Source organism: Bison bison, unplaced genomic scaffold, assembly GCF_000754665.1.
Source record: "Bison bison bison isolate TAMUID 2011002044 unplaced genomic scaffold, Bison_UMD1.0 scf7180017864527, whole genome shotgun sequence".
Taxonomy (NCBI): Eukaryota; Metazoa; Chordata; class Mammalia; order Artiodactyla; family Bovidae; genus Bison; species Bison bison.
Window position 1 is genome coordinate 10,392,193 of NW_011495078.1, and position 25,803 is coordinate 10,417,995.

Sequence of the window (25,803 nt, forward strand, 5' to 3'; positions counted from 1 at the left end):
CCAGCCATGATGAAACCCAGGGCTTCCGGCCTTGCTCTCTTTAATCACCCAGCAATCTTGGGTGTCCCAAGTGTTAGTCGCTTAGTCATGTCCGACTCTTTGCAACCCCTAGGACTGCAGCCTGCCAGGCTTCTGTCCATGGAATTCTCCAGGCAAAAATATTGCAGTGGGCAGCCATTCCCTTCTCCAGGGGATCTTCCCGAACCAGGGATCAAAATCGGGTCTCCTGAATTGCAGGCAGATTCTTTACTATCTGAGCCACTAGAGCTCCCCAGGTGGTGCTAGCGGTAAAACAAACAAACAAACAAACAAAAAAACACCAAAAACCTGCCTGTCAATGCTGAGTATGCAGTGGATATTTATCCTGCATATAACCTATTCATAAAAGTGTTTTATTTCCTCAAAAGCACACTACTGTATATAGTAAGCAACTTCCTTTCTAACAAAAATGAATGCTTTTCAACTTGCAAGGTATCTTGCAAGGAGGTGGGTGGTTAGGGCTGTTCTCCATGTGGATACGTGATAAGACTGCCATCTCCCATCCCCTAAAGGAGACGCATGGTCACACGACCCACTGTTGCGATGGGATGGAACATAAGCGGAAGGATGCTGGCTGAAGCTCCAAGAACCAGTCATGACTCCCCATGCTCATTCTGTTCCTTGGTCAGAGCAACCAGCAGCATGGCAGCATGAGCCTCCTGGTCAGGAAGAGCCCCAGCACACCCACAAAGGACATTTAACATTTAAGAGACAAACTGTGGGAGTTTTAGGTCCTTGCAGTATTAGAGCAGCTGTTACTCGCAGAATGTTCCAGTTAATCTCAAATCCCACCTCTCCTCCTCCTTGGCCCTTCCTCCCCTCCTCCCATCCCTCTCTCTCAACAAATACTTCCTGAGAAGTACAAGGCATAACCACCAAGACAAGGTCCCCATCCTTATAAAGATTATATTTTAGTGTAAAAAGATGGAACTTAATCAAATGGAGAAAGAAAAACAGAAGGTATATAATTAAAGTTTGTGATAAATGCAATGAAGGAATTAAATACTATCATATGATAGCAAGTGACTAATTGGCCACTTAAGAGACCTGAACTCCCTTACTGCTTCCTCAGGTAAAAACAACGCCAAAGACAAAACAGTAGCCATTAACCACCTCTCAACTTCACCAGAAGTAGTTAAGTAAGAGAATCTGACAGCAAACAAGTGTTCACCAAAAACATGACACAAATTCCAGTAGACGGTGAAGGACAGGGAAGCCTGGTGTACCACAATCCATGGGGTCGCAACGAGTTGGACACGACTGAGCGACTGAACAACGACACAAATCTACTCGTTCATAACAGTGACCAAGGTACAGAGTCTATTAATCCTCACAAGTTATCGACTTAAACACAATTTAGACTTTCTAGAAACCTCCGTCCATCAAGAGTATTCTCTAGAACATACTTCTAAATTGCTCTGATAAGAGAGGGCTAGAATTAACAAACAACTCAGAATATTATTACTACTCAACAAATGCTGTGCAGCTAACTCTACATTTTAAGTCTCTCTACCGTCGATGTATTTTTTTCCCACTGCCAAAATAATTGGAGCTGAGGATACTGCTGCTGCTGCTGCTGCTAAGTCGCTTCGGTCGTGTCCGACTCTGTGCGACCCCATAGATGGCAGCGCACCAGGCTCCCCCGTCCCTGGGATTCTCCAGGCAAGAACACTGAATCGGGTTGCCATTTCCTTCTCCAATGCATGAAAGTGAAAAGTGAAAGTGAAGTTGCTCAGTCGTGTCTGACTCCTAGCGACCCCACGGACTGTAGGCTACCAGGCTCCTCCGTCCATGGGATTTTCCAGGCAAGAGTGCTGGAGTGGGGTGCCATTGCCTTCTCCGGCTGAGGATACTAGTACCTCCTATTTGCAATGCTGCCTTCAGTGGACACTAAGACTTCTCCTTCACCCCGCACTCTGGCAAGCTACTCTCTGTAGCATAGCCTAAGGGTGTTCTTTCTCACAGGCAACTCTGATCCAGTTTCCTGAAGGAAGGCCTTCTCTGGTTCCCCCTGCTCTCCAGATAAATCCACACCATTAACACAAAGTCGGGCACGACTTAGCGACTGAACAACAACCGATTTTCAAAACTTTTCAAACAGGATATGCAGTGGGTATTTATCCTGTATTTAACCTATTCATAAAAGTGTTTTGTTTCTTCCAAAGTACAGTACAGTACAGGTATAGTAGGCAACTTTCTAACAAAAATTAATGTTTTTTTCAACCCAGCTTGTATCAACCCAGCAGGGAGATGGTCAGGGCTGTTCTCCACGTGAACATGCGGCAAGACTTCCTCTCCCATCCCTGCACCATCGGGCCTCTGCTCACTTCATCTTGGTGTCACCGCTTACACCGCTGCTCTCACCACCTTCCCTCCCTGCCACCAGGTCCCCGACAAGCTTTCCACGTTCCAACTCTTCCATTTCCCCAGCCATATCGAACGATCTTTTAGCCCTTTTTACAGTTTTTACGTATGCTTTCAAACTCTGACCTCTCTCCCCTCCCCTCCCCACGCGGACTTCCACAGGACTCAGTTTGGCCTTTATTTCCTTCCTAAGTCCACCCACAGCCACGCATGTCCAGGTCAGACCCCCGCCCCACACCAGGTGGCCTCCATAGCATCCGCCGCTCCCTGGCATCATCCACTCGTTCCACCTGACACAGCCTTTATTTAAATAGTACAGAGAGAGATTTCCTTGTCTCATTCTAATTATATTATCATCTTGGCCTGTTCAAAGGTATCTTCATGAAACAATGGATTACCCTGGTCTATTCTATAGAATATGCGCCTTGTCTCAAGCACAACGCTAGACACGTCGCGTACGCTGAAGGACAGCCTGTCCTCGTCACCCTCCACAGATGACAAATTTTACAGAGTCAGACATCATCTCTCTTGATTCCTATTGGTTCTCCAGGAACTATGTCATTTGAAGCATCCAATAAACGGCCATGAAACTATATTACAGCTAAATGATAAATGTAGAGTGGCTACAAATACACTGAAATTCATCTAATGGTCAAGTCACTCAGCAAAGGCACTCAACTGTGTTTTCACTGTTTATGTACAAATAAGTCAGAGAGGCCATCAGTATCATGACAAAATAAATAAAATGACTTACAATAAATTTTTGTGATAGAACTTTTACCAGTGCCCATAAAAGGCTACTGGATTACTATGGATTATCTGTAAGTGCTTATAAAATTGAACTGAACTCAACCTGAATATCTGGTGTCCACAATGAAAATTTGATTCCAAATAAAATTTATCAGAACGTGGCTGAAACCAGGCAGTAACACCAAAAATCACTTGACGTTTTAATTATAGTATTTGCCAACCTTAATGTGATAACAACCAATACCATTTAGCTTTTCATTTCCAAAGTAGCTGGCTTTCATAACTTCTTTTTCCCCTTCATTTAGTCACATAACAAGTTACTTCACTCTTGAGCACAACACGACTGAGTCACTCAAGAGGGTACAGGTGCAACTAGGCACCCCATTAGACAAGCAATTTTCCAGATTACATGGGCAGGAGCCTCATCTTTTTGTGAAATCTAGTCCTATGGTTCACAAGTGCAGTCCCAGATCCACTGAACAAGGTGGCATTTAAAAAGTAAACAGATCAAGCTGTGCATGATGTACTCTTCAGACTTTATTTTTCTACAATCTTGTTTATTTGACCCCCTCCTACGTTCAGGAATAAAATATTCTTTGACACAGAGGAAGAGAGACAGATACAATAATAATGTTTTTTTTTTCCCTAAGGAGGGTATTTGAAAATTATTTTTTTAAAGAAGAATCATGATTCTTACCATGTCCCTATACAAATTCTAGTACCTACATGATTTAGCATTACTCTCTGCAAATGAGATAAAAACCAGATTATATGTAAATTGAAGGTATAAACTCTTATTGAAGATTTCCTGGAGAAGGAAATGGCAACCCACTACAGTATTCTTGCCTGGAAAAGTCCATGGACAGAGGAGCCTGGCGGGCTGCAGTCCATGGGGTTACGTGATTGAGCACGCATGCGTGAGGAAGGTGGAAGGAGATGGGTTGGTAGCAATAAACTAGTAAAACTAAAAAAAAAAAAATTCTTTTCATTAACATTTGAAAACATGAAGAAAGGGTTAATTTGTACACAAGATTATTTATTGGTATATGCTAAGTTCCTTTAATTCTTCATCGTTTTGAAAAATGTTACATAAAAAATACTCAGCTCCACTTAAAACTACATTTTCAAAATGTTCTCTAAATATCAAAACAAACTCTGGTGGAATGTTTTCTTAGTCAGGAAATCTAGAACAAAATGCATAGTGGTAGGAAAAAATGGGAGAGTTGGCTATACTAGAGAAAGAAAAACTTCACACAATGCATATATAATTATTTCTTATTATGCATCCATATGTAATTATTATTTTTTATTCTTATGCTCATCACCATATTCTCCCTTTGAGAAGAAAAACACAAGGTGGTAATTTCAATAATATGACTATTACAAAACATTTCCCTCCCTCCACCACAGGCATCTCAAGTTGAGACAATTTTACATCAACCAAAATGAACATTATTAAAACAAAATGCAAGCACAAACAAAATCTTGTAGATGCAATATCTTACGTATTTCAAATCTTGTGTTGCTCTAAAAAGTACTACTTGCTCGGATAAGACTGTAAAATTACCATGAAAACTCAGTACTTTGAACTTTAACACAACTTGAAAAACATGTCAACATCTACAAGAGTAGTGAGACACTGAAAACGCTTTCTGACAAACTACTCTTAACCAGTATCTCTAACTGTACACTTTGTGAAACTGTACATTACGTAATACTATGATTTATTCACGCTATTGTGATGCCTTCTAGGCTGCCTTTAAATGGAATGACTTGAGCCTCAATGTTTAACACAAAGAAACTTCCTATTATCATGTGACAAAACTGTTCTGACTAGAAATGTATTATTCCTCAGATTAACAAAGATGTGTCCAGAGTCTAACAGAGCCAATTTTCCAAGTTGGTGCTACTATTTCTCTGAATTTTCTTTAGCAAAAGTACTTTGTAAAGTCAGATGCAGAGAGGTACCATTTCACAGGCCTTGGAATCATACTGATACGGGTTTAATCTTGGATCCCACGTTCCTAAGCTGTGTGACTTCGGCTTTAGTATTTCTCAATGTCAGTTTCCAACTCTTCTGTCAACTAAAGCTAATAACATTGACCTTGCAGTTTATCACCATCTCATTTAGAACACAGATCAAGTGTTTAACACAGTGCTTGAGACAAGGCACAAACTCTACAGAACAGACCAAAGTAATCAGCTGTTTCATGAAGATACCTTTGAATAGGCTAAAATAAGTATCAGAAAAAATATAATTAGAACAAGACAAGAAAACCTCTAACTATACTATTTATAGAAAATCAATAACAATAAAGAAAGCAAACATTCCCATAATAAAAAGTCAAAATTATCTATAAAAGATGTCTCTAATTTTTCCACAAGCTTTGGTTTCCCACGCCAACAAGTCTCAATGTTTTTCCTTACCTTCTTACGCTGTGATTTAGACTCAAGTCCTGGCTTATGCAAAAATCATGTTCTAAATGGTTATTCATTAATCATCTCAGCCAAAGAAAACTTGCATCTTCCCCTACATCCTTCCTTTCCCCCAGGCAGATGACTGCTTTCTTCTTTCTTTCTCATGGATTTAACTAGTTGAAGGGACCTCCATTAAAGCATTTATCACTGTATCTCAATCACTTTCAAGTCTCCTTACTGTAAGTGAGACTGCTTCCCTGGCTATCTCTGCCATGAATTCATCTTTTCCTTCCCAACACAATACCATGTTCATATTAGCAATTTTTCGCTGCTTCCTTGGAATGAATTTCTAGAGGTAGAATTAGTAGGCTGAAGAATATCAATGTTACCAAATTGTTTAGTAGACAGGGTAAATAAATATATATTTCTATTTAATTTGTCTTTTAGTTGCTGACATCTAGCCAACGGCACCCCACTCTGGTACTCTTGCCTGGAAACTTCCATGGACAGAGGAGCCTGGTAGGCTGCAGTCCATGGGGTTGCTAAGGGTCAGACACCACTGAGCAACTTCATTTTCACTTTTCACTTTCATGCAGAAGGAAATGGCAGCCTACTCCAGTGTTCTTGCCTGGAGAATCCCAGGGACGGGGAAGCCTGGTGGGCTGCCATCTATGGGGCCGCACAGAGTCGGACACAACTGAAGCGACTTAGCAGCAGCAGCAGCAGCAGCAGCAGCAGCAGCCTGGCAACTATTACTTGGAAAAATTATTATGTGAAATATTATTTGAAAGGTAAAATGCATCCACCACAGTAACAAACATATAAGTCTAAAAATACTTATTCGTGATAAAATACTCATGATAGAACTGAGGTTCTGGATAACCTAGATGTTTAACTTTTTGAGGAAATATCAGCTTGTTTTCCAAAGTGGTTGCATCATTTTACACTCTCACCAACAGTGTGTGAGGGTGCCAATTTCTCTCCATCTTCAACCCTACCCGTTACTATCTGGCTTGCTTACTGCAGCCATTCTGTAGGCGTGATGAGGCATCTCATTGCACTTTAGACGTGCGTATCCCTGATGACGAAGGATGCTGATCACCTGTGCATTTGCTTATTGACAACTGGATATTTTCTTTCAGAAATGTCTGTTTAGGTTCTTTGCTTATTTTTATACTACATTGTCATTATTATTAAGTTTTATTATTGTCTTTAGTATTAACTGTTCTTTACATATTTTAAATGCAAGTGCTTTGCTGGATATATTATTTGAAAATATTTTTTTCACTCTGTGGTTTGTCCTTTCAATTTCTTGCTAGTATTTTTTGAAGCAGCGTTTTAAATTTTGACAAGCATCAAAAAAAATTTTTTTGATGCTTGTGCTTTTGGGTCAAATCTAAGAAACCAATGCTACGTGCGAGGTCACGAAGATGTACTCCTGTGTCTTCTCCTGAGAGTTTTGTTGCTTTATCTTTCATATGTCACATCTTTCATCCATGTGGGATTTTGTTATATCAATTCAATATGAGGTAGGGACCCAACTTCATTCTTCTTATACATGGATACCTAATTGTTCCAGCACTACTTGTTAAAAAGGTTATTCTTTTCCTACTGAATAATTTTGGGACCTTTGTCACAAATCACTTGACCATACATTTATGGACTTCTGGATTCTCAATTCTATTCTACTGATTGATCTGTAAGTTTCTTTATGCAAATACTGCATGGTCTTGATTTCAAGACAATTTTATAAGTTTTGAAAGGAGGAAGTGAGTTCTCCAACTTTATTCTCTTTTTCAAAATTATAAGGTCTATTCTGGATTCTTTACGTTTCTATTTGAGTGTTAGTATTAGCTTGAATGTCAGCATCAATTTCTGACAAAAATAAAGCCTGGATTCTGATAAAAATTATGTTTAATCTGTAGACCAATTTGGGAAGTACTGCCATCTTTATAATGTTAAGTCATTCAATTCATGAACTAAGTCACTTAGATTCATGAATTTTCAATAGCTTGAAGATTTCACAGTATAGGTATTGCACTTCTTTTACTAAATTTACTCTTATGTATTTTATTCTTTGGATGCTTTTGTTAATGAAATTGTTTTCATAATTTTATTTTTGGAGTGCTCATTGAAAATGAGTAGAAATACTATTGATTTTTATATATTTTGTTTCCTGTACCCTTGCTAAACCTGTTGTATTATTTGTGGCAGTTTCTTAATGGCTTTTGCAGAATTTTTGACATACAACAGCATATAATTCTGTAAATAGAGATTTTTTAAATAATATTCAGCAATTATAGTTAGTTTGCTGCTGTTCCAGAAATGAATCTTTGCCATTTAACTTTTAGTATAAATTTTATCAATACAAAACATACTTGAAATTAAAAGAAAGAAAGGATTGTGACCACAATTTAAAATTGTAGCAAAGTTTTACGCCTATCAAAAAGTTAAGTTTTGACCTGTATATAAGAAGCAAAAAAAAAAAAAATCTCATTTACGAAAATAAACTGAAAAAAGTTTAAAAAAAAAAAGTGCTTTTTTTCTTGATCTTAATATTTAATGTTATTTTAGATCATTTAGATTTTTCTTTATAAACATTAACATAAAAATTACATTGATATGACAAAATTCAATACTCTAAGGATTCTGATTATTCTTAAGAAGCATTTCACAAGGTCCGTAGAAAAATTTCTATCAGTCATTCACTGTAACAAAGAATCTCTAATTCAACAGGAACACTACAACTTTTTTCTAGTTTATTAGTGCCGTGTGTGCTCAGTTGGGTCCCACTCTTTGCAACCCCATGGACTGTAGCCTGCCAGGTTACTTTATCCAGGGAATTTTCCAGGCAAGAACACTGGAGTAGGTTACCATTTCCTGCACCAGGGGATCTTCCTGACCCAGGAATCAAACCTATGACTCTTGCATCTCCTGCACTGGCAGGTGGATTCTTTACCACTGAGCCACCCAGGGAACAGTTTATTAGTAGTTAACATGAAATACTGGGCAAAAAAGATTTTTTAGAGCATGTACAGTGTTCATTTTTACATCCTTGGGAAACCCAAATTTCCAAGCTAAGTTTCATCATGTCAAGAGTACTCTGACATTTTTCTTTATTTAAGTCCATTCAATATGAGGTAGGGACCCAACTTCATTCTTCTGAATTTAAGTCCATTATCTTTAACATCAACACATGAGTATTTTCTAGTTTTGTATTATGCAGAATAAAAGAGAAATGGGAAACATCCTGGGAATCCAGAAGGCAGTCATGAAAATACTATAAACGAAATTTGGTTTTTACATATATGAGTTTATCACCTTAATAACCAAAATAATATCTCAGCCTTGTACGTATCAGGTTCTTTTCTTCTTAATGATGCTATTCATTTTGACTCATATTCAGCATTAGAATAAAAACCTAAGATATATAAAATATCTTTTACTGCTTTTTCACTGCTTGCTTTATTTCCCCAAATTTTCATCCTCCCTACTGAAAAGTTTTTCAGTAAAATACTGATTTGCAGTTCAGTTCAGTTCAGTCGCTCAGTCATGTCCGACTCTTTGCAACCCCATGAAATCGCAGCATGTCAGGCCTCCCTGTCCATCACCAACTCCCAGAGTTTACTCAAACTCACGTCCATCGAGTCAGTGATGCAATCAGCCATCTCATCCTCTGTCGTCCCCTTCTCCTCCTGCCCCCAATCCCTCCCAGCATCAGGGTCTTTTCCAATGAGTCAACTCTTCGCATGAGGGGGCCAAAGTCTGTATCACATTTGTATGAAGTCTGATAAAATGTGTCAGAACTTTCTTCCATTTAAAGGTTAAATAATATTTCATTTTATGTATATACTTTGCTTATCCATTCACTTGGCACTGGACCCTTGGGTTGGTTCCACTTCTTGGCTATTGTGACTAAGACTGCTAAAGATGAGTGTGCGAATATCTCTTCAAGATCCTGCTTTCAATCGTCTGGGATAAACACCCAGCAGTGGAATTGCCAGATCTTATCAACTTTTAACTTTTTACATAAACCACAGTACTGTTTTCCACAGCAGCTGCATGAACGGTGCACAAGGGTTCCAGTTTCATTCATACTCGCCAACACTTACTATTTTCTGGAGCTTTGTTTGATAGTAGCCATCCTAACTGCTATGAATTGGCCTCTAGTTATAGTTCTGATTTGTGATTCCTTGATGATTAGTGATGTCAAGCATCTTTTCACGTTTATCGGTCATCTGTGTATCTTCTTTAAAGAAATGTCTATTCAAGTTCATTGCCCATTTTTATTTATTTCACTTTATTTTTGGTAATAATTTAGATTTTTATTGCAGTACTTTTAGCACTACTAACAACCAACATTTAATTTGTTCTGGACAACATTCCAAGCTCTTTAAATATATCATTTCACTCTATCCAATTGAAAGACATTATACTTTATCTCCATTTGACAGAGGAGGAAACTGAAATTTAGAGGAATTAATTTCCTAAGAGCAGATAGCTCTTAACACCAAATCACAACATAGTGTCCAAATCACTCCGTTATACTGCCTGCTAATTGTTTCTTTCTTATTAATTCTTTTATTTATCTACTAATGTAGATATTTTTAACTTTGTAATAAGTCCTTTGCCCATGTTTAAAATAGATTGCATCTGTAAGTTAGTCTATATATTCTGCTGCTGCTACTGCTAAGTCACTTCAGTCATGTCTGACTCTGTGCGACCCCATAGACGGTGGCCCACCAGGCTCCCCCGTCCCTGGGATTCTCCAGGCAAGAATTCTGGAGTGGGTTGCCATTTCCTCCTCCAATGCATGAAAGTGAAAAGTGAAAGTGAAGTCGCTCAGTCGTGTTCAACTTGTAGCGACCCCATGGACTGCAGCCCACCAGGCTCCTCTGTCCATGGGATTTTCCAGGCAAGAGTACGGGAGTGCGGTGCCATTGCCTTCTGAGTAATATGCAAATGTATCCTGCATATGCAAATATTTTCTCTCATTCCGTGCACTGCCTTTCCGTTCGCTGATTTTGATGCACAAAGGTTATAAATGCTGACGCACTCTAACTTACCTATTTTTCTTTTGTTGCCTATGTTTCAGATGTCATAACCAAGAAATTATCAAGTCCAATGTAATGACTATTTTTTCCTAAGAGTTTGAAGTCCTAGTTTTTTCATTTAGGTCTTTAATACATTTTGAACTCCTTTTGCATAAGGAGTAAGGTAAAAGGTCCAATTTCATTCTTTGGCAGGTGGATATCCAATTTTTCTCAGTACTATTTGTTAAAAGACTGTCCTTTCCTTATGGAATGATCTTAGCACTCCTGTCAAAAATCACTCGATCACTTATCCACGGGTTTATTTCTGGGCTCTCTATTCTCTTGGTCTGTGTGCTGTCTTACTGGTGTTCATGCTGTTTTGATTACTGTAGTTTTAAAATAAAATCTGATATCAGGAAGTGTGCGAGTTCTCCAACTTTTGTTCTTCTTTTTTCAACATTGTTTTAACTATTGGGGGATCCCTGAGATTCCATATGAATTTCTGGATTTTTTTCTATTTCTGCAAAAATTCTGTTGGGATTTTGATAGGGATGACATTGAATCTATATGCTTTGAGTATATTGACATTATAGCATACATTAAGTCTTCAAATCCATGAACATGAGATGGCTTTCCATTTATTTGTGTCCTCTTTAATTTATTTCAGCAACATTTTATATTTTCCAGTGTGTAAGTCTTTGTCCTCTATGTTTAAGTTTATTAATAAGTATCTTACTCTTTTTGATGCTATTGTAAATGGAATTGTTTTTGCTTTGTGCATTTTAAAATCTTACATAAATGATATCATTAAGTATTGATATATATATTTTTCACATCTTTCTTTTTCATCATTATTATGGTACATGAAATATTTCATTATTATTATGGCACACTGAAACTGTAACAACATGTACAAGAAAGACACATGGTACCTTCACGAATGATGTCATCTCTAGAGAAGAAGAGAGCAGAATGGGATGATGTAAAGAAGAGATTTAGCGGTATCTACTACTTTTTTCTTTTTTTTAATAGGCGACCTACATAGAGATTTGTAAATTTGCTATATTTTCCTCATTTGAATATCTTATTATTTTAAAAAATTTTTTAATTAAATAAAAGACTTTCAGAAAACACGAACACATTACTGTAAGGAAAACAAATATGTATTACCTCTTGGGTCATTAACCTAGACTGTCACCTCTTGGCTAATTTCCTACTGATGTGGCAGAGGGTGATCTAGAAAAACAAGTAAATGGTCACAACTCTCCCTTCTGAGACTCTAAAAGCAGGAGTTCCCCTCTATTAAAATCTAATACCAATGAAAGCCTTTACTTACTGCACACTATTCAACTTGTCTCCTTTCATAACACTGACGCTAAATGAAGCTCAATCCAAATATGGTCAGGAAAAAGGGATATACTATCAGGAATGCTCAATTTTTATTATGCCTGATGCTTCTGATAGTAGCTAAGCCAATACATACAGGAAGTAGTTTTTGTACTATATATCAAGGTGGATGTTTTCCAGGGAAATTTTTAATGTATTAATTTTGATGGGTTTTTTAAACACATCATGAGCTGAAAAGTAAAATGGGATAATTCTACAACGAAAACTCGACAGATATCACTTGAACTGTGCCAATGATCTATAGCTTTCCAACATGGAATCTGAAACAAGCATAGAGAAATAACAACTCATAGACATAAGCTGGGCAGTTTTCTTATTAAGGCAAGGCACCGCTTAGAAAAACACTGTATCAGATTAACAGTAACACTTCAGTGGTGACTCAGTACAGAACTGAAAATTATGCTAAGGTCTACATTTTTGCAAAGCTAACCTTCCCCTAGGAAAATACTATACTACATTATCTTTTAATATTCAACACATATAATTTGCTACTCAATTTGATGCATAGTTAAGTGTCCACTTACAGAGTTATTTTTCAAATGGTCATATAGAAAGGAGAAATATAAAGAATCATATAAGTTCATCACAAAATACAAGAACATGGTTTAATTCCATCACAGTTTTTGTTTTAAGACAGTTGAGTGAAATATCTTTTAGTAACAAATGCTTTAGCAATTCTGGCATATAGATGAATCACAAAATTTAAAGACAAGCAAGAATACTAACATAACACTGCAAAATAATTATATTCCAATTAAAAAAAAAGAAAAAGAAAGACAACCAAGGAGACCAACCTTAACTCAGGAATTAATCTCATTTACTTGTGACTATCACATAAAAATGTCACCTTCTCCAGTGTAACAGCCTTACACTTATCTAGTACACAGTAGGCATGCAGTAAGTATTTGCTGATTAAATGAATTCTCATTAATTCTTACTTGAACTATTTTTCCACCTGGGATAAGAATCTACCATATATCTCAAGCCTCTCCAAGGACTGTTTTCAATGAAATTACATTATTTTGATTTTCATATCTGGTTTAAATTTTTTGATGAAAAGTCATTTCCTCCCCCACCCAGTAAAATGACATCTCAGTGCAACTTAGCCATGAGAAGAGAAATATACATTAATATTCATTATGTGCATGCGTGCTAAGTCATTTCGGTCATGTCCAACTCTCTGTGACCCTATGGACTGCCACCCGCCAGGCTCCTCTGTCCATGGAATTCTCCAGGCAAGAATACTTCAATGGGTTGCCATGCACTCCTCCAGGGGAACTTCCCACCCCAGGGATCGAACCTGCATCTCTCAAGTCGCCTGCATTGGTAGGCAGGTTCTCTAACACCAGCACCACCTGGGAAGCCCAACATTCACTATACTAACATATATAATATGTATAATCAACATACAACATTCATTATACTAACACATATAATATATATAATCAACATATAACATTCATTATACTAACCATGTAACTATGTAGCAGCTTCTGTGGTTCATGTTGAAAGTTAAAAAGGACCCAAGTTAAAATAGTTACTCCTGGGAATTCCCTGGCGGTCCAGGGATTAGGACTTAGCACTTTCACTGCCAGGGCCCAGATTCAATCCAAGGTCAGGGAACTAATATCCCACAAGCCATGTGGCCTAAATAAATAAATAATAAAATAGTAACTCTTTATGGTATTTTTCTGGCAATTTAAATCACAGGATCGAAACATGTCATTCATACCATGGTATAAATCTTCTGGAACAGTGTTCAGTTCAGACCAGACTGAAACTAAAGCAGTTCTCTCATGGGTATGACTCAAGGGGTTAAAGACTTCTAAACAAAAAGAATGTCACTGTAAGGTAAATTCAGCATAAAGCATGTCCAACAACATGAAATCTCAAGAAAATGTTACATGAGGCTTCAAGTTACTTGTCTTAAAAGAAACAGATCTATCATATATTTGGAATTATGGTTAAAGATGCTCTTCTCTATAACAAAGGCGGAAGTATTCCTTCTCAGTAACAACAGAAAAATAAATCAGGTAACAGGAAGTGGATTTAGAATGTGGCTAAGTCTGGGCATACATTTCCTCATTAACATAAGAGACAAAAATTTCATTTCCATTCAGCTTCCTAAAGAAGATGAAAACAGAAACACACCTATGTTGTAGATGCAAAAGATGAGACTCGTGGAATGTGCTAAAATTGTTGTAAATATTCATAGATAATTTCAAGATAGTCAAAAATTAAAAAAAAATAAAACTCACGGAGAATGTTGGCCCACTGCTGGATACTACGACAGTATGAATTTCGTCATGCAGTTTCACTGAGAGCTCCCAGCTAGCCACTTGTGGTTTTACAATAGGCACTCTGAAGTTGAAAAAAAAGACAGAGTTAATAATTTTATATTATTCTGAGTAAACTGATTTTCCTTTGACATTAAGTGTGCAGAGTAAAACTGCCAAACACTGTATTCCAGAACATTTCAAAAGGTTCTATTCTTGGAAAAAAGGCTTAAAATGCAAACTGCTGCTGCTAAGTCACCTCAGTCGTGTCCGACTCTGTGTGACCCCATAGACAGCAGCCCACCAGGCTCCCCCGTCCCTGGGATTCTCCAGGCAAGAACACTGGAGTGGGTTGCCATTTCCTTCTCCAATGCATGGAAGTGAAAAGTGAAAGTGAAGTCGCTCAGTCGTGTCCAACCCTCAGTGACCCCATGGACTGCAGCCCACCAGGCTCCTCCAGCCATGGGATTTTCCAGGCAAGAGTACTGGAGTGGGGTGCTATTGCCTTCTCCAAAATGCAAACTAGACAGATGAAAAGCAAAAACTAGCACACAAAAACACTCCAAAGACAACAACAGTCATTCTGCGGAAATTGTGGTACCATCATCTATTCTATGAATCTGAGTTGCCTAATTTTTACATTCCTTCAAAATTTAACCTTCTTTAAGCATTATTTTGTTTTCAGTATTTGGTTACTTATCAAGACTATTTTTAAAACCTTATAATACTAATTTTTTCCTTTCTCCAGCTTGAGTTAAATTTGTATGCAAAAAACTGCACATGTATTTGATGAGTTTGGACATATTCATTCACTCATGTTATCTCACCACAATCAAGGTAATAAAACATAGCTATCACTTCCGAAAGCTGCCTTTTGTCCATGTATTTGGTTTCAGTTTTTCGTTTGTTTGTTTGTCTGGGTGAGAAAACAACATCAATGATGCTAATTTTAGCACACAGGTCTTTTCTTGTGATGATGAATGGTACACACTCCAGAAAAATTGGGACAAGCAGCCTAAGACAAACAAACATTTCAGAATACAAATGTTTCTCCCAATTTTTTAAGCTAACAAAATTTTAATGATTTCTGAATTAACCTCATTTAAATAAGGCATATTTGCATTATTTATACTGACTAAGCACTAAGCATGTAGTATCCAGACTCTGCCTTAAGTTTTAGTTCTAAAAATATGTTGCAGGCCAATACTTTAACATCCTCTGAATTTCAAAGGAGTCTCTGTGTAGTCAATTAAAAAAAAAAAAAAAAGCCACAAAAACTGTGACTAGAATCAAATCATCTCTAGTCACAATGTCTAACGGAGGATGATTAATAGTTTAGGTGAATATTTGTATTCAGCACACTCTTTACTGAATTATTTTTTTGGAGATGAAGGAAATGTTTTTAACACTACACAGATGAAAGTTAAAGAAAAGTTTTTAAAAATGCATCAACAAATCAAGAATAATGCACACTGTAGGTCTGGAAAACTATTTTTTGGCCATTTGAAGAGGGCTGTTTGAGAGGATAGAGCTTCACGCATGAGAACTTGAAAGAACAACAGGGTCCCACAGGGGAGGAGGAAGAGAGAGAAGGCACATGGAGGCATATGGCAGCCAGGAGGAGCGGGAGGAGCAGCAGGAGGAGGGGCACTCTGCGACCCATCTTGGCCTCCGGGCATCTTTTCCACTGGGCACTTGTTTATGCCTGTCTCACCCACTGGCCTGTGAGCTTCTAAAAGCCCAAGATCATGCCTTACTTTTCTATCCCCAAACCGCAGTGCAGGCTGGGGCAGGAGGGCCAACGGTGGAGGTGAGCACGAATCAGAGGAGCACCCACTAGGTGCCAAGCCCATCTCCCCAGGGACACAGCACCAGCTGCCAAAGGAGAAACTCGAGCTCCCAGGCTCCACTTGGCTGCCTGAGACTACGGGGGTGACCTCACGGTGCTCACCTTCAAATGAGGTCAACACCCCCATCCGTCCCCCCCGACCAAGGAGTATCACAATGACAGACTACTATGCAACCTAGCTTTCTGGAACCTGCTATCTGCCATAACTGGATCACTGTCCTGCTCAGGACTGTTGTGTAGTTTTCTACTTTACATCAAGACAAACTTCAACGCAGCTAGTGGTAAAGAACCCACCTGCCAATGCAGGAGATGCAAGGCACACGGGTTCGACCCCTCGGTCAGGAAGATCCCCTGGAAGAGGGCATGGCAACCCACTTGAGCATTCTTGCCTGGAAAATCCCATGGTCAGAGGAGTCTGGAGGGCTGCAGTCCATTGGGTCACAAAGAGTCGGACACAACTGAAACAACTTAGCACACACACTCAAACCTTAATCAACCAACTATCAGTCAAGTTCCTTAAAATAAAAGAAGGCCCCACTCTGTATTTATTTTTGACTATTCCCTGACTTGTATATCTGACTGGGGCAAGGCCTTAAATTGCTTCACAAAACAAACTGAGCTAAGCTGACACGAGCAGGAGAACTAACCACAGTGGTTACAAACTCTGGATCCAGTGACTCGAGAAGACAGAAGAAAACCCAGCTCTGTCATTAATCAGCTGTGACCTCCAGAAAAGTCTGTTTCCTTATGTATAAAATTGAGACAGTAATAGTGTCTGGGTCACAGTGTGTTGAGGATAAAATTAAATAATGCAGGCAAGTGTTCATTTTATTATTAGAAATGTTTCATAATAAATATTTCATATTATCCTACCTCTAGGCCTATGGAGAAGGAAATGGCAACCCACTCCAGTCTTCTTGCCTGGAGAATCCCCATGGGCAGAGAAGCCTGGCGGGCTGCAGTCCATGGGGTCGCAAAGAGTCAGAATTCGTGTCTGACTCTTTGCGACCCCATGGACTGCAGCCCGCCAGGCTTCCCTGTCCATCACCAGCTCCTGGAGCTTGCTCAAACTCATGTCCATCATGTTGGCGATGCCATCCAACCACCTCATCCTCCGTCGTCCCCTTCTCCCACCTTCAATCTTTCCCAGCACCAGGGTCTTTTCCAATGAGTCAGTTCTTGGCATCAGGTGGCCAAAGTATTTTTTATGCTTAAAATTTTTCACAATGCAGAGGCCCAGTAACTCTTTCCAGTAAATGTGGTGCCTCTGTTTCCAGAGGCATCTTGGGAAGCTGCTCATCCTGGCATCCTCTTCAAAAGCAGGACACGTCTTCCACGGAAAGCAACCTTATGGATGGTGGCGAGATGTCGTTGTTGCTCTTCAGAATCTAACTGCTATTTATTTTTCTGTTGTTTTCTTTGGATCCACATGTTTCATACATGTTGGAACCTGCCCCGAGAGGGACCTGCAGAGCGTGCAGAGGCTCTTTGAGTTAAAAGGCTGAGGGTCTCATCTCAGCATGTTCATCCTACTAGCATTGTTACAGGGAACTCATCTGATCCTTTGGAGCCAAAACTTCCACGCTTTAAAATAAGGATCAGAGCAGGGACAGTGAGGTGACAGGGGAGGCTGCTGCTGCTGCTGAGCTCACGTACGACGCCTGAAGCAGCAGTTCTCTAACAATGTAGCAAAGAGGCTCCTCTGTGAAAGCAAGACCTTGAGACACTAAGAACACAGGGTCAAACAGTGGAATCTCTTTACAGGAGTTCACTCTTCTACAAACAAAATTTGTTAAGATTCCTTCTGGCTCTGAGTAAGTTTTAAAATAGTTTTGTTTTGGTTTTAAATAAAATGGATGGGTTTGGGAGCATACAGGCCCAATGTAAATATCAATAAGTTCTGCAATGGAAATAATCTGTAACTATAAAGTATAAACTATAAAGATAGTAATACATACCAACCTGAAAGCATATGTGTTCTATTTACGCAAAATTATTGAAACCACATTAACAATAATTACTTCAAAATAAAATACTGATATTAACTCCACCAGCACAAACATGTTCATAATGGTAATAATCACTGAAAAAGTTATATTTTAAATTTTAGAAAAAAAATTATATTTCTTCATGAAATTCAAAACAGTCTGAAAGAGGACTTTATGAACAGTTCTCTGAAAAGGTGGAGCAGGGCAGAGTCTTAGAGCTTTACTCAAGTCATCACAATAATGATACGCAGAAAACAGTCTCCTTTCCTGATCTATATGTCTGGTGAAAGAGATTGCCATTTGATGAAAAATTTCATCTGGGTGACTTATTAGGTAACTGGAAAGCTGATATCATTTAAGCTACTACTTCAAAAACAAACACACAAAACAGTAAAAAGGAATTCATATAAACAGCTACTCACAAAGCAAATCAAATAACAGCTCTTACCCAGACCTGTCCACTTTGATTCTCATCTGCTAGTAAGAATGCGTATGCTCAATAAAACTAAATTATCCTATATTTTATGGTAAAAGCTGTCAGCTGACCGTCACAAATGTTAATGGTACAACATTTAAATTTACTGGAATATTTTTTACTCAAAAAGGTGCAAGTAATACTAAGTCAAGCATGTTAGTACTGCATGTCATTTGTTACAGCAGGCTTCGTGTAAACATAACGAGTAGCATCTTTTGTTATCAAGGATCATAAGCATCTCAAAACCATACTATCACACACTCAGAAACGCTGGTTTGCCATTGTGCCATTACCTATTTAGGACTGAAACACTGAGTTAAAACAATGTTAGTGCTCAAAGAATCATTACGCGACCCTTCATCATAACTTTCACAGTGGGTGGTCTGTAAAATGATCAAGAATAATATGCAGCATTCCGCGGCCTCGGAGGTCAGCTTCTGCATACAAGTCTTTGCAGGAAGAAAAAGGCCTTCAGAAAAGTGGGCCATTCATCTGCACCAAGTTCAGAGAATTTCCAGCACGGTGAAAAGATATGTTATGCAAGCACATAGATGTATTCAGTGGGGGTAGACAGAACCAGTTACATGGAGACTACAAAGGAGCCCTCCCATGGCTCATGAATAAGTCGAGGAAATGATCAGAAAAAAACAGGAGAGAGATGTTTAGACAGATGGCCCACTTAAAATGCCTGAGACAGGGCATAAGCAATTTTAATGAAACTTTAGATCTAGCATATGAATTGTGTCTTATTTCCTCCGGGGGAGGGGGGTAAAAAAAAAAGAAAGGAAACCGAAAAAGACAAAAATCCAACAATTTGCTGAAAAGCCCACTTTTAGCAAGTTGGGATGGAGGAAGAGTCACAAATAAAAGTTTTATTAGTGTGATAAATTCACATAAAATTCTTCACAGAGCCATCAGCCATCAGAATGAATATGAAAAAGCACGGAATGAACAGATTAAAAGAATTTTAAACAGAAGTCTACTGCCAAACCAAACAAAAATCTAAGCCTTATTATGTGAGAACTTACAACACTCCAACATTAAAGTTCATTGCTGCAGAAGAAAGATAAAAGCAGCGTTTTCAGAGAACCTCTTCAAAGCTAGAACTTGTCATAGTGGAGGAACAGAACTCTGCCTGTATGCAATTTAAAATGTGTACGTGAGAATATAGGAGACTGTGGAGGAGAACGTGTATCACAAAATCGTGCCTAGAAGGAGTTAGAGAATATCCCCAAGTCCAGCTGCATTAGCGATACAAATAACTGCACAAATGACACTTGAATCTAGAAATGAACCACATTACTTATAATCTTAAGTATATTTTAATATTATGCAAACTCTATTTTTTTCTTTCACCAGTAAGGCTTTATGGTTCTAAGTCTGATCTCTAGGTACAATTAGTGAGGAAGACAATGCTGATAGTGTATAGCCATCACCCCTGCAGCGTCTGACGGATCACTACATGACCTGGGCCTCTATGGTGGCTCAGTGAAGAAGAATCCACCTGCCAGTGCAGGAGACATGGGGTGGATCTCCGATCTGGGAAGATCCCACATGCCATGAAGCAGCTAAGCCCATGTGTTGCAACTATTGAGCCTGGGCTCTGGAGCCCGGGAGCCGCAACTACTGAGCCCACGTGCCTCATCTACTGAAGCCCATGTGTCCTAGAGCTGTGCTCTGCAGCAAGAGAACCCACTGGAACGAGAAGCCTCTGCACTGCAACTAGAGAGTAGCCCCACTCGCCACAACTAGAGAAAAAGCCCACGCAGCAACAAAGACCCAGCACAGTCACAAAAGAACCCAATCAATAATTTTTTAAGTTACATGACCTTCACAAGTTACTATACTTCTTGTGCATCAGTTTCCTTATCAGTAAGACAAAAATAGTAAGACTACTTAATTTGCATGTTGATTAAATGAGATAAAAGGTGTAAAACGATTAGACAGGTGCTTGGTACATTAAAGGCTAATTAAGAGACACTATCAACATTATCATGATTTGTTTGGTGCAGTAACGTGAAATCCTCCTCTATTGTTGCAACAACCTGCTATTCAATACTATACAATTTAAATACAGTGAAATTAAAAAATCTTAAGTTCCATCATTTATCTTTCCAATAAATCTGCCCCTTCCCAACAACTATAAAGCTCCCCATAAACTTCAAAAAATATGTACTCCTGTGTGTGGTTTTTACCCAAAATGATGTTTCTGAGGTCCGTTCACGTTGACGCGTTCATTCTTTTTGGCCGCTGAGTGGTGAGTGCTCTGTTGCACGTGAGCACACTGAGTGAGTTCACCCTTTACTGACGGGCCTTTGCGTGGTTTCCAGTTTGGGGCTCTCATGAACAAAGCTGCTATAAATATTCTTTGAACAAATATTTTTTGAGGACTTGTGTGTTCGTTTCTTAAGGGTAAATATATCTTCATCTTAAGAGTGGAGATTCTATGATGAACGTACACCCAATTTTACTTCTGGACTTGTACCCCACTGACCAGCGTTTACTCCTACACCGGTGCCACACTGTCTTCGCTACTGTAAGCTGGCACTATGCTCTGAAATCAGGAAGTATGAGTCCCCCCAGTTTTGTTGTTCTTTTTCAAGAATGTTTTGGTTATGCTGAATCTCTTGCACTTTCACATAAATTTTGGAATGTGATTATTTCTGCAAAAATCACAGCTGGGATTTTATAGTGATGGCATCAAATCTGTGTATCATCATTTCATCTTCTGATCCATGAATGTGGGATGTTTATCCATTTATTTGTCTTTATTTCAACAATTGTTCTATACAGTTTTCAGTATACAATCTTACACTTTTTTTTAAAAAAATTTGTACTTAAGTACTGCATTCATTTTGCTGCTACTGTAAAATAAAATTGTTCATTTTTGGTTCATAACACTCCTGTTGTATAAAATAAATGGATATTTACATGCCGCTCTTATATTCCACAACTTTGCAAAAGTATTTTAATAGCGGTTTTTTTTTTTTTTTTTTTTTTGGGGAATTCCTTAAGATTTTTTATATACAAGATCATGTCACCAAAATTAGAGATGGTTTATTTCTTCCCCATCTTGATATCTTTAATTTTTCATGCCAAACTGCCCAAGCCAGAAACTCCAGGAAAATGCTGAAAAACTAACAACAAACACCAGTGTCTTATTCCTGACCTTAGAGGAAAACATTCAATTGTGTGCCAATAGATATGATGTTAGCTGTGGATTTTTCGTAGATGGCCTTCATTGGGTTCAGGAAGTTCCTTTCCTTCTATGCCTAATTGGTTGAGTGCTTTATCATGAAAGGCTGCTTGATTTTCCCAAATGTTTTTTCTGCATTTCTTGAAATAAGTCCGTGGATTCTGCCCGTCATTAATATGATTTATCACATTGAATGATTTTTGGATGTTAAGCCAACTGTGTGTACCTAAGGTAAAACTCACTTGGTTATGGTACATAATCATTTTATATATTCATGAATTTAGTTTGCTAGATTTTGTTGAGGATTTTTGCATTAATGTATGAGGGAGGTTGGTCTTTAGTTGTCTTTTTTTCTAACATCTTTATCTGGTTTTGGTATTACAGTATAATAATACTGGCCTTGGAGAATGAGTTGCAAATTCTATCCTTCTTTTGTATTTTTTGGAAGAATTTATAAAAGATGAGTATTAGTTGATTTCTTTCTAAATAGTTCACTGAATTCACCAGTGAAGCCATTATCCCTGGGCTCTTCTTTTTAGGAAATTTTGTGATGACTAATTCAATCTCTCGCAGGTCTATTCAAATTTTCTATTTTCTCTTAAGTTAGTGTTGGTAGCTTGCATCTTTCTACAAATTTCTCCATTTTATCTAAGTTGGCATATAATTATTCACATTATTCCCTCATCACACTTTTAATTTTGTAAGGTCAGTATGTACAATACCTATTTTATCACTAATTTAACGATCTGAGTCTCTCTTTCTCTTGGTCAATCTCTCTAAAGGCTTGTCATTTCCACTGATCTGCCTAAGGACCAAATTCTGCTTTTATTGAACTCTACTGTTTTTCTATTTTCGATTTATTTCCTATCCAATGTTTAGTACTTTCTTCTCTCTGCTTGTTTTGGGTTTAGTTTGTTCTCCTTTTCCAATCTTCCTGAAATGGAAGATGAGGTGACTGACATGAGATCTTCTTTTAATTCATTTTATTTATTTTGCAGCACTGGATCTTAGCTGTGGCACGCGGGATCTAGTTCCTTGACCAGGGATCGAACCCAGGCCTCCTGGCACCGGGAGCACTGAGGCTTAGCCACTGGACCACTAGGGAAGTTCTGAGATCTTCTTTTTCAATATGTGTTTACAGCTCTAAACGTCCCTCTAACCACTAGAGGCATTTCATAATAAGTTTTTAAATGTTCTGATCTTGTTTTAATTTCAAAATATTTTTCTAATTTCTTTGATTTCTTCTTCATCCCATTTGTTATTTAGGAGTGAATTATTTAACTTCCACAAATTTGTAATTTTCGCAAATTTCCTTTTTTGTTGACTTGTCATTTCATTCACCTGTGTTTGGAGAACATACTTGGTATATTTCAGTCCCTTTACATGTATCAGGGCGTGTTCTATGGCCTGGCACATGAGATGCTTTACCGTGGCAAGTGTTACACATGCACTTGAGAAGCTGCGTGTTCTGCTGTTGACTGTATTCTTCTATATAGGTATCTTCTATTCTTCTACATAGATATATTAGACCTGTTTGGTTTATAGTGTTATACAAGTCTTCTACTTTCTTGTTCATCAAGCCTAGTTCTATCCACTACTGAAAGTGGAGTATTCAAATCTCCAACTATTACTGGTGAATTGTTAATTTCTCATTTCAATTGTCACAGTTTTGCTTCATATACTTGGGGACTGCATTATCAGGTAACATATATGTTCAGAATTGTTATAACTTTCTCATGGATTGACTGTTCTATCATTATAAAATATCCCTCTGTCTCCAGTAACAATTTCTGTCTTAAAATTATACTAGTATTACAAATATAGTATGTCTGATAACTCCATCCTTTTACCTTCAGTCTACATTGTGTCTTTGTGTCAAAGAATATCTATTGTAGAGAAATTACATTTGATCTTATTTTTTTATCCACCATACTAATATCTGCCCTTGATTGGTGTGCTTACTCCACTTACATTAAATACACTTCTTCATTAAGCAAGATTTACATCTGCCATTTTATTTTTTGCTTTTCATATCTTTTTTTGTTCTTCTATTCCTCCATTATTGTCTTCTTTTAAGTAAATATTCTGCAGTGTACCATTTTAACTCCCTTGATGGTTCATACACTATTTTTTAAAGCTATTTTCTTAGTGGTTACCTTAGGGATTACAATTTGCACCTTATATTTAAACACTATAGTATGGATTAATGCTAGTCATTCAGTCATGTCTGACTCTGAGATCCCATAAACTGCAGCCTACCAGGCTCCTCTGTCCACGGGACTCTCCAGGCAAAAATACTGGAGTGGGTAGCCATTCCCTTCTCCAGGGGATCTTCCTGGCCCAGGGATGTGTCTCTTGCATTGTAAGCATGTCTCCTGCATTGCAGGCAGATTCTTTACCATCTGAGCCGGATTAATGCTAACTTAATTGCAAAAGCATAGAGAAAATTTGCTGCAATCAATAGCTTTGTTTTCTCTACCATTTGCCTTCTTATTGTCATACAAATTATATTTGTATATACGATACGCCTGTAAACTTAGAATTAAAATTACTGCATTATGTAATTCTTTTAAATAAGAAAAAGGGGGGAAAGATTACTAAAACTAAAAATACATTTATACTGTCTTTTATATTTACTGATGTAGTAATCTTTAACCAGTGCTATTTTTGCTTCATACATATTTACGTTTCTGTTAAATGTACTTTCATTTCACCTTGAAAAACTTCCTTTCATACTTTTTCTTGCATAGGTCTGCTAGCTTTGGTTTCTCTTATTTGTTTTCAATGTCTTAATGTCTCCTTCATGTTTAAAAGTTAGTTTTGCTGGACACAGAATTCTTTGTTGACATTTATTTTTAATTCTTCAGCACTTCATATATACCATCCCATTCTCTTCTGGACACCTTGGTATCTAATGAGGTGGGAGCCCTTAATCTTACTGAGGATCTCTTTTACATGATGAGTCCTTTTCTCATGCTGCATTTAAGATTCTTTTTGGTTTTTGACAGTTTTGACTGTGATGTGTGCAGCTGTTGAGCTTTTTGAGTTTATTCTACCTTGGACTTTGTTAAGCTTATTGAATGTGCAGATTAAGGTTTTTCATTTAGGTTTTCATTTGGGATGTTTTCAGCCATGATTTCTTTTAACGGTCTTTCTGCTCCTTTATCTTTCTTCTCTTCTGCTTCTGGGACTCTCAGCATGTATGCCAGTACATCTGAGTGTCCCAAAGATCTCCAAGGCTCTGGTCATTCTTCTTCAGTTTTCTTTCTGTTCTTCACTTTGGATAACCTCGATTGATATATCTTCAAATTTGCTGATTGTTTCTTCTGCCACTCAAATCTACTATTGAATTCCTCAGTTCATTTTACCACTATGGGCACTGTACTTTCATCTCTAGAATTTTTATTTGCTTAAAAAAATCATTTCTATCTTTTAAAAAATATATTTATTTATTTGGCTGTGCCAGGCCGCAGTTGTGGCATGCAAACTCTTTGTTGTAGCATGCAGGACTCAAGTTTCCTGACCAGAGATCAAACCCAGGCCCCCTGGATTGGAAGGATGGAGTCTTAGCCACTAGGGAAGTACCAATTTCTATCTTTTTATTAATATTTTCTATTAAGTGAGATATGGTTGCCATAATTTACTTTAATTGTTCATACTGGACTTCCTTCAGTCCTTCAAACATAATTTTAATAGGTTATTTAAGGTCATTGCATAGTAAGTACAGTGTCTGGGCCCCTCTTGGGCAGTTTCTACTGAGTTTTCATCCTGTGAATGGGCCATACGTATAAGTTTATTTGAATGTCTTATAACCTTTTATTGAAAATTGGCACACCTGCAAATGAGATTCTCTCCCCTCACCAGGCCAATAAGTTCCCTAAAGCACAGGAACAATTTTGTTATTACTCTAAGCCCAAGCATCTTATCACAAGGAGCACCATTTGTTATTTTTGGAACAATCGAACAACTCTAATTCTGAAGGTAAAAAATTATCATCATTAAAATATA

General features: G+C 37.9%; 1 protein-coding gene across 1 annotated transcript in view; it reads right to left on the bottom strand.

Moving 5' to 3' along the window:
- PCCA (propionyl CoA carboxylase, alpha polypeptide) overlaps window positions 1-25,803 on the bottom strand; it is a 363,293-nt gene that overhangs the window by 111,295 nt on the left and 226,195 nt on the right. The window contains exon 19 of the mRNA XM_010831489.1: window positions 14,270-14,372. Within this exon, the coding sequence (XP_010829791.1) occupies window positions 14,270-14,372 (103 nt within the window). The remainder of the gene's footprint in view (window positions 1-14,269; window positions 14,373-25,803) is intronic.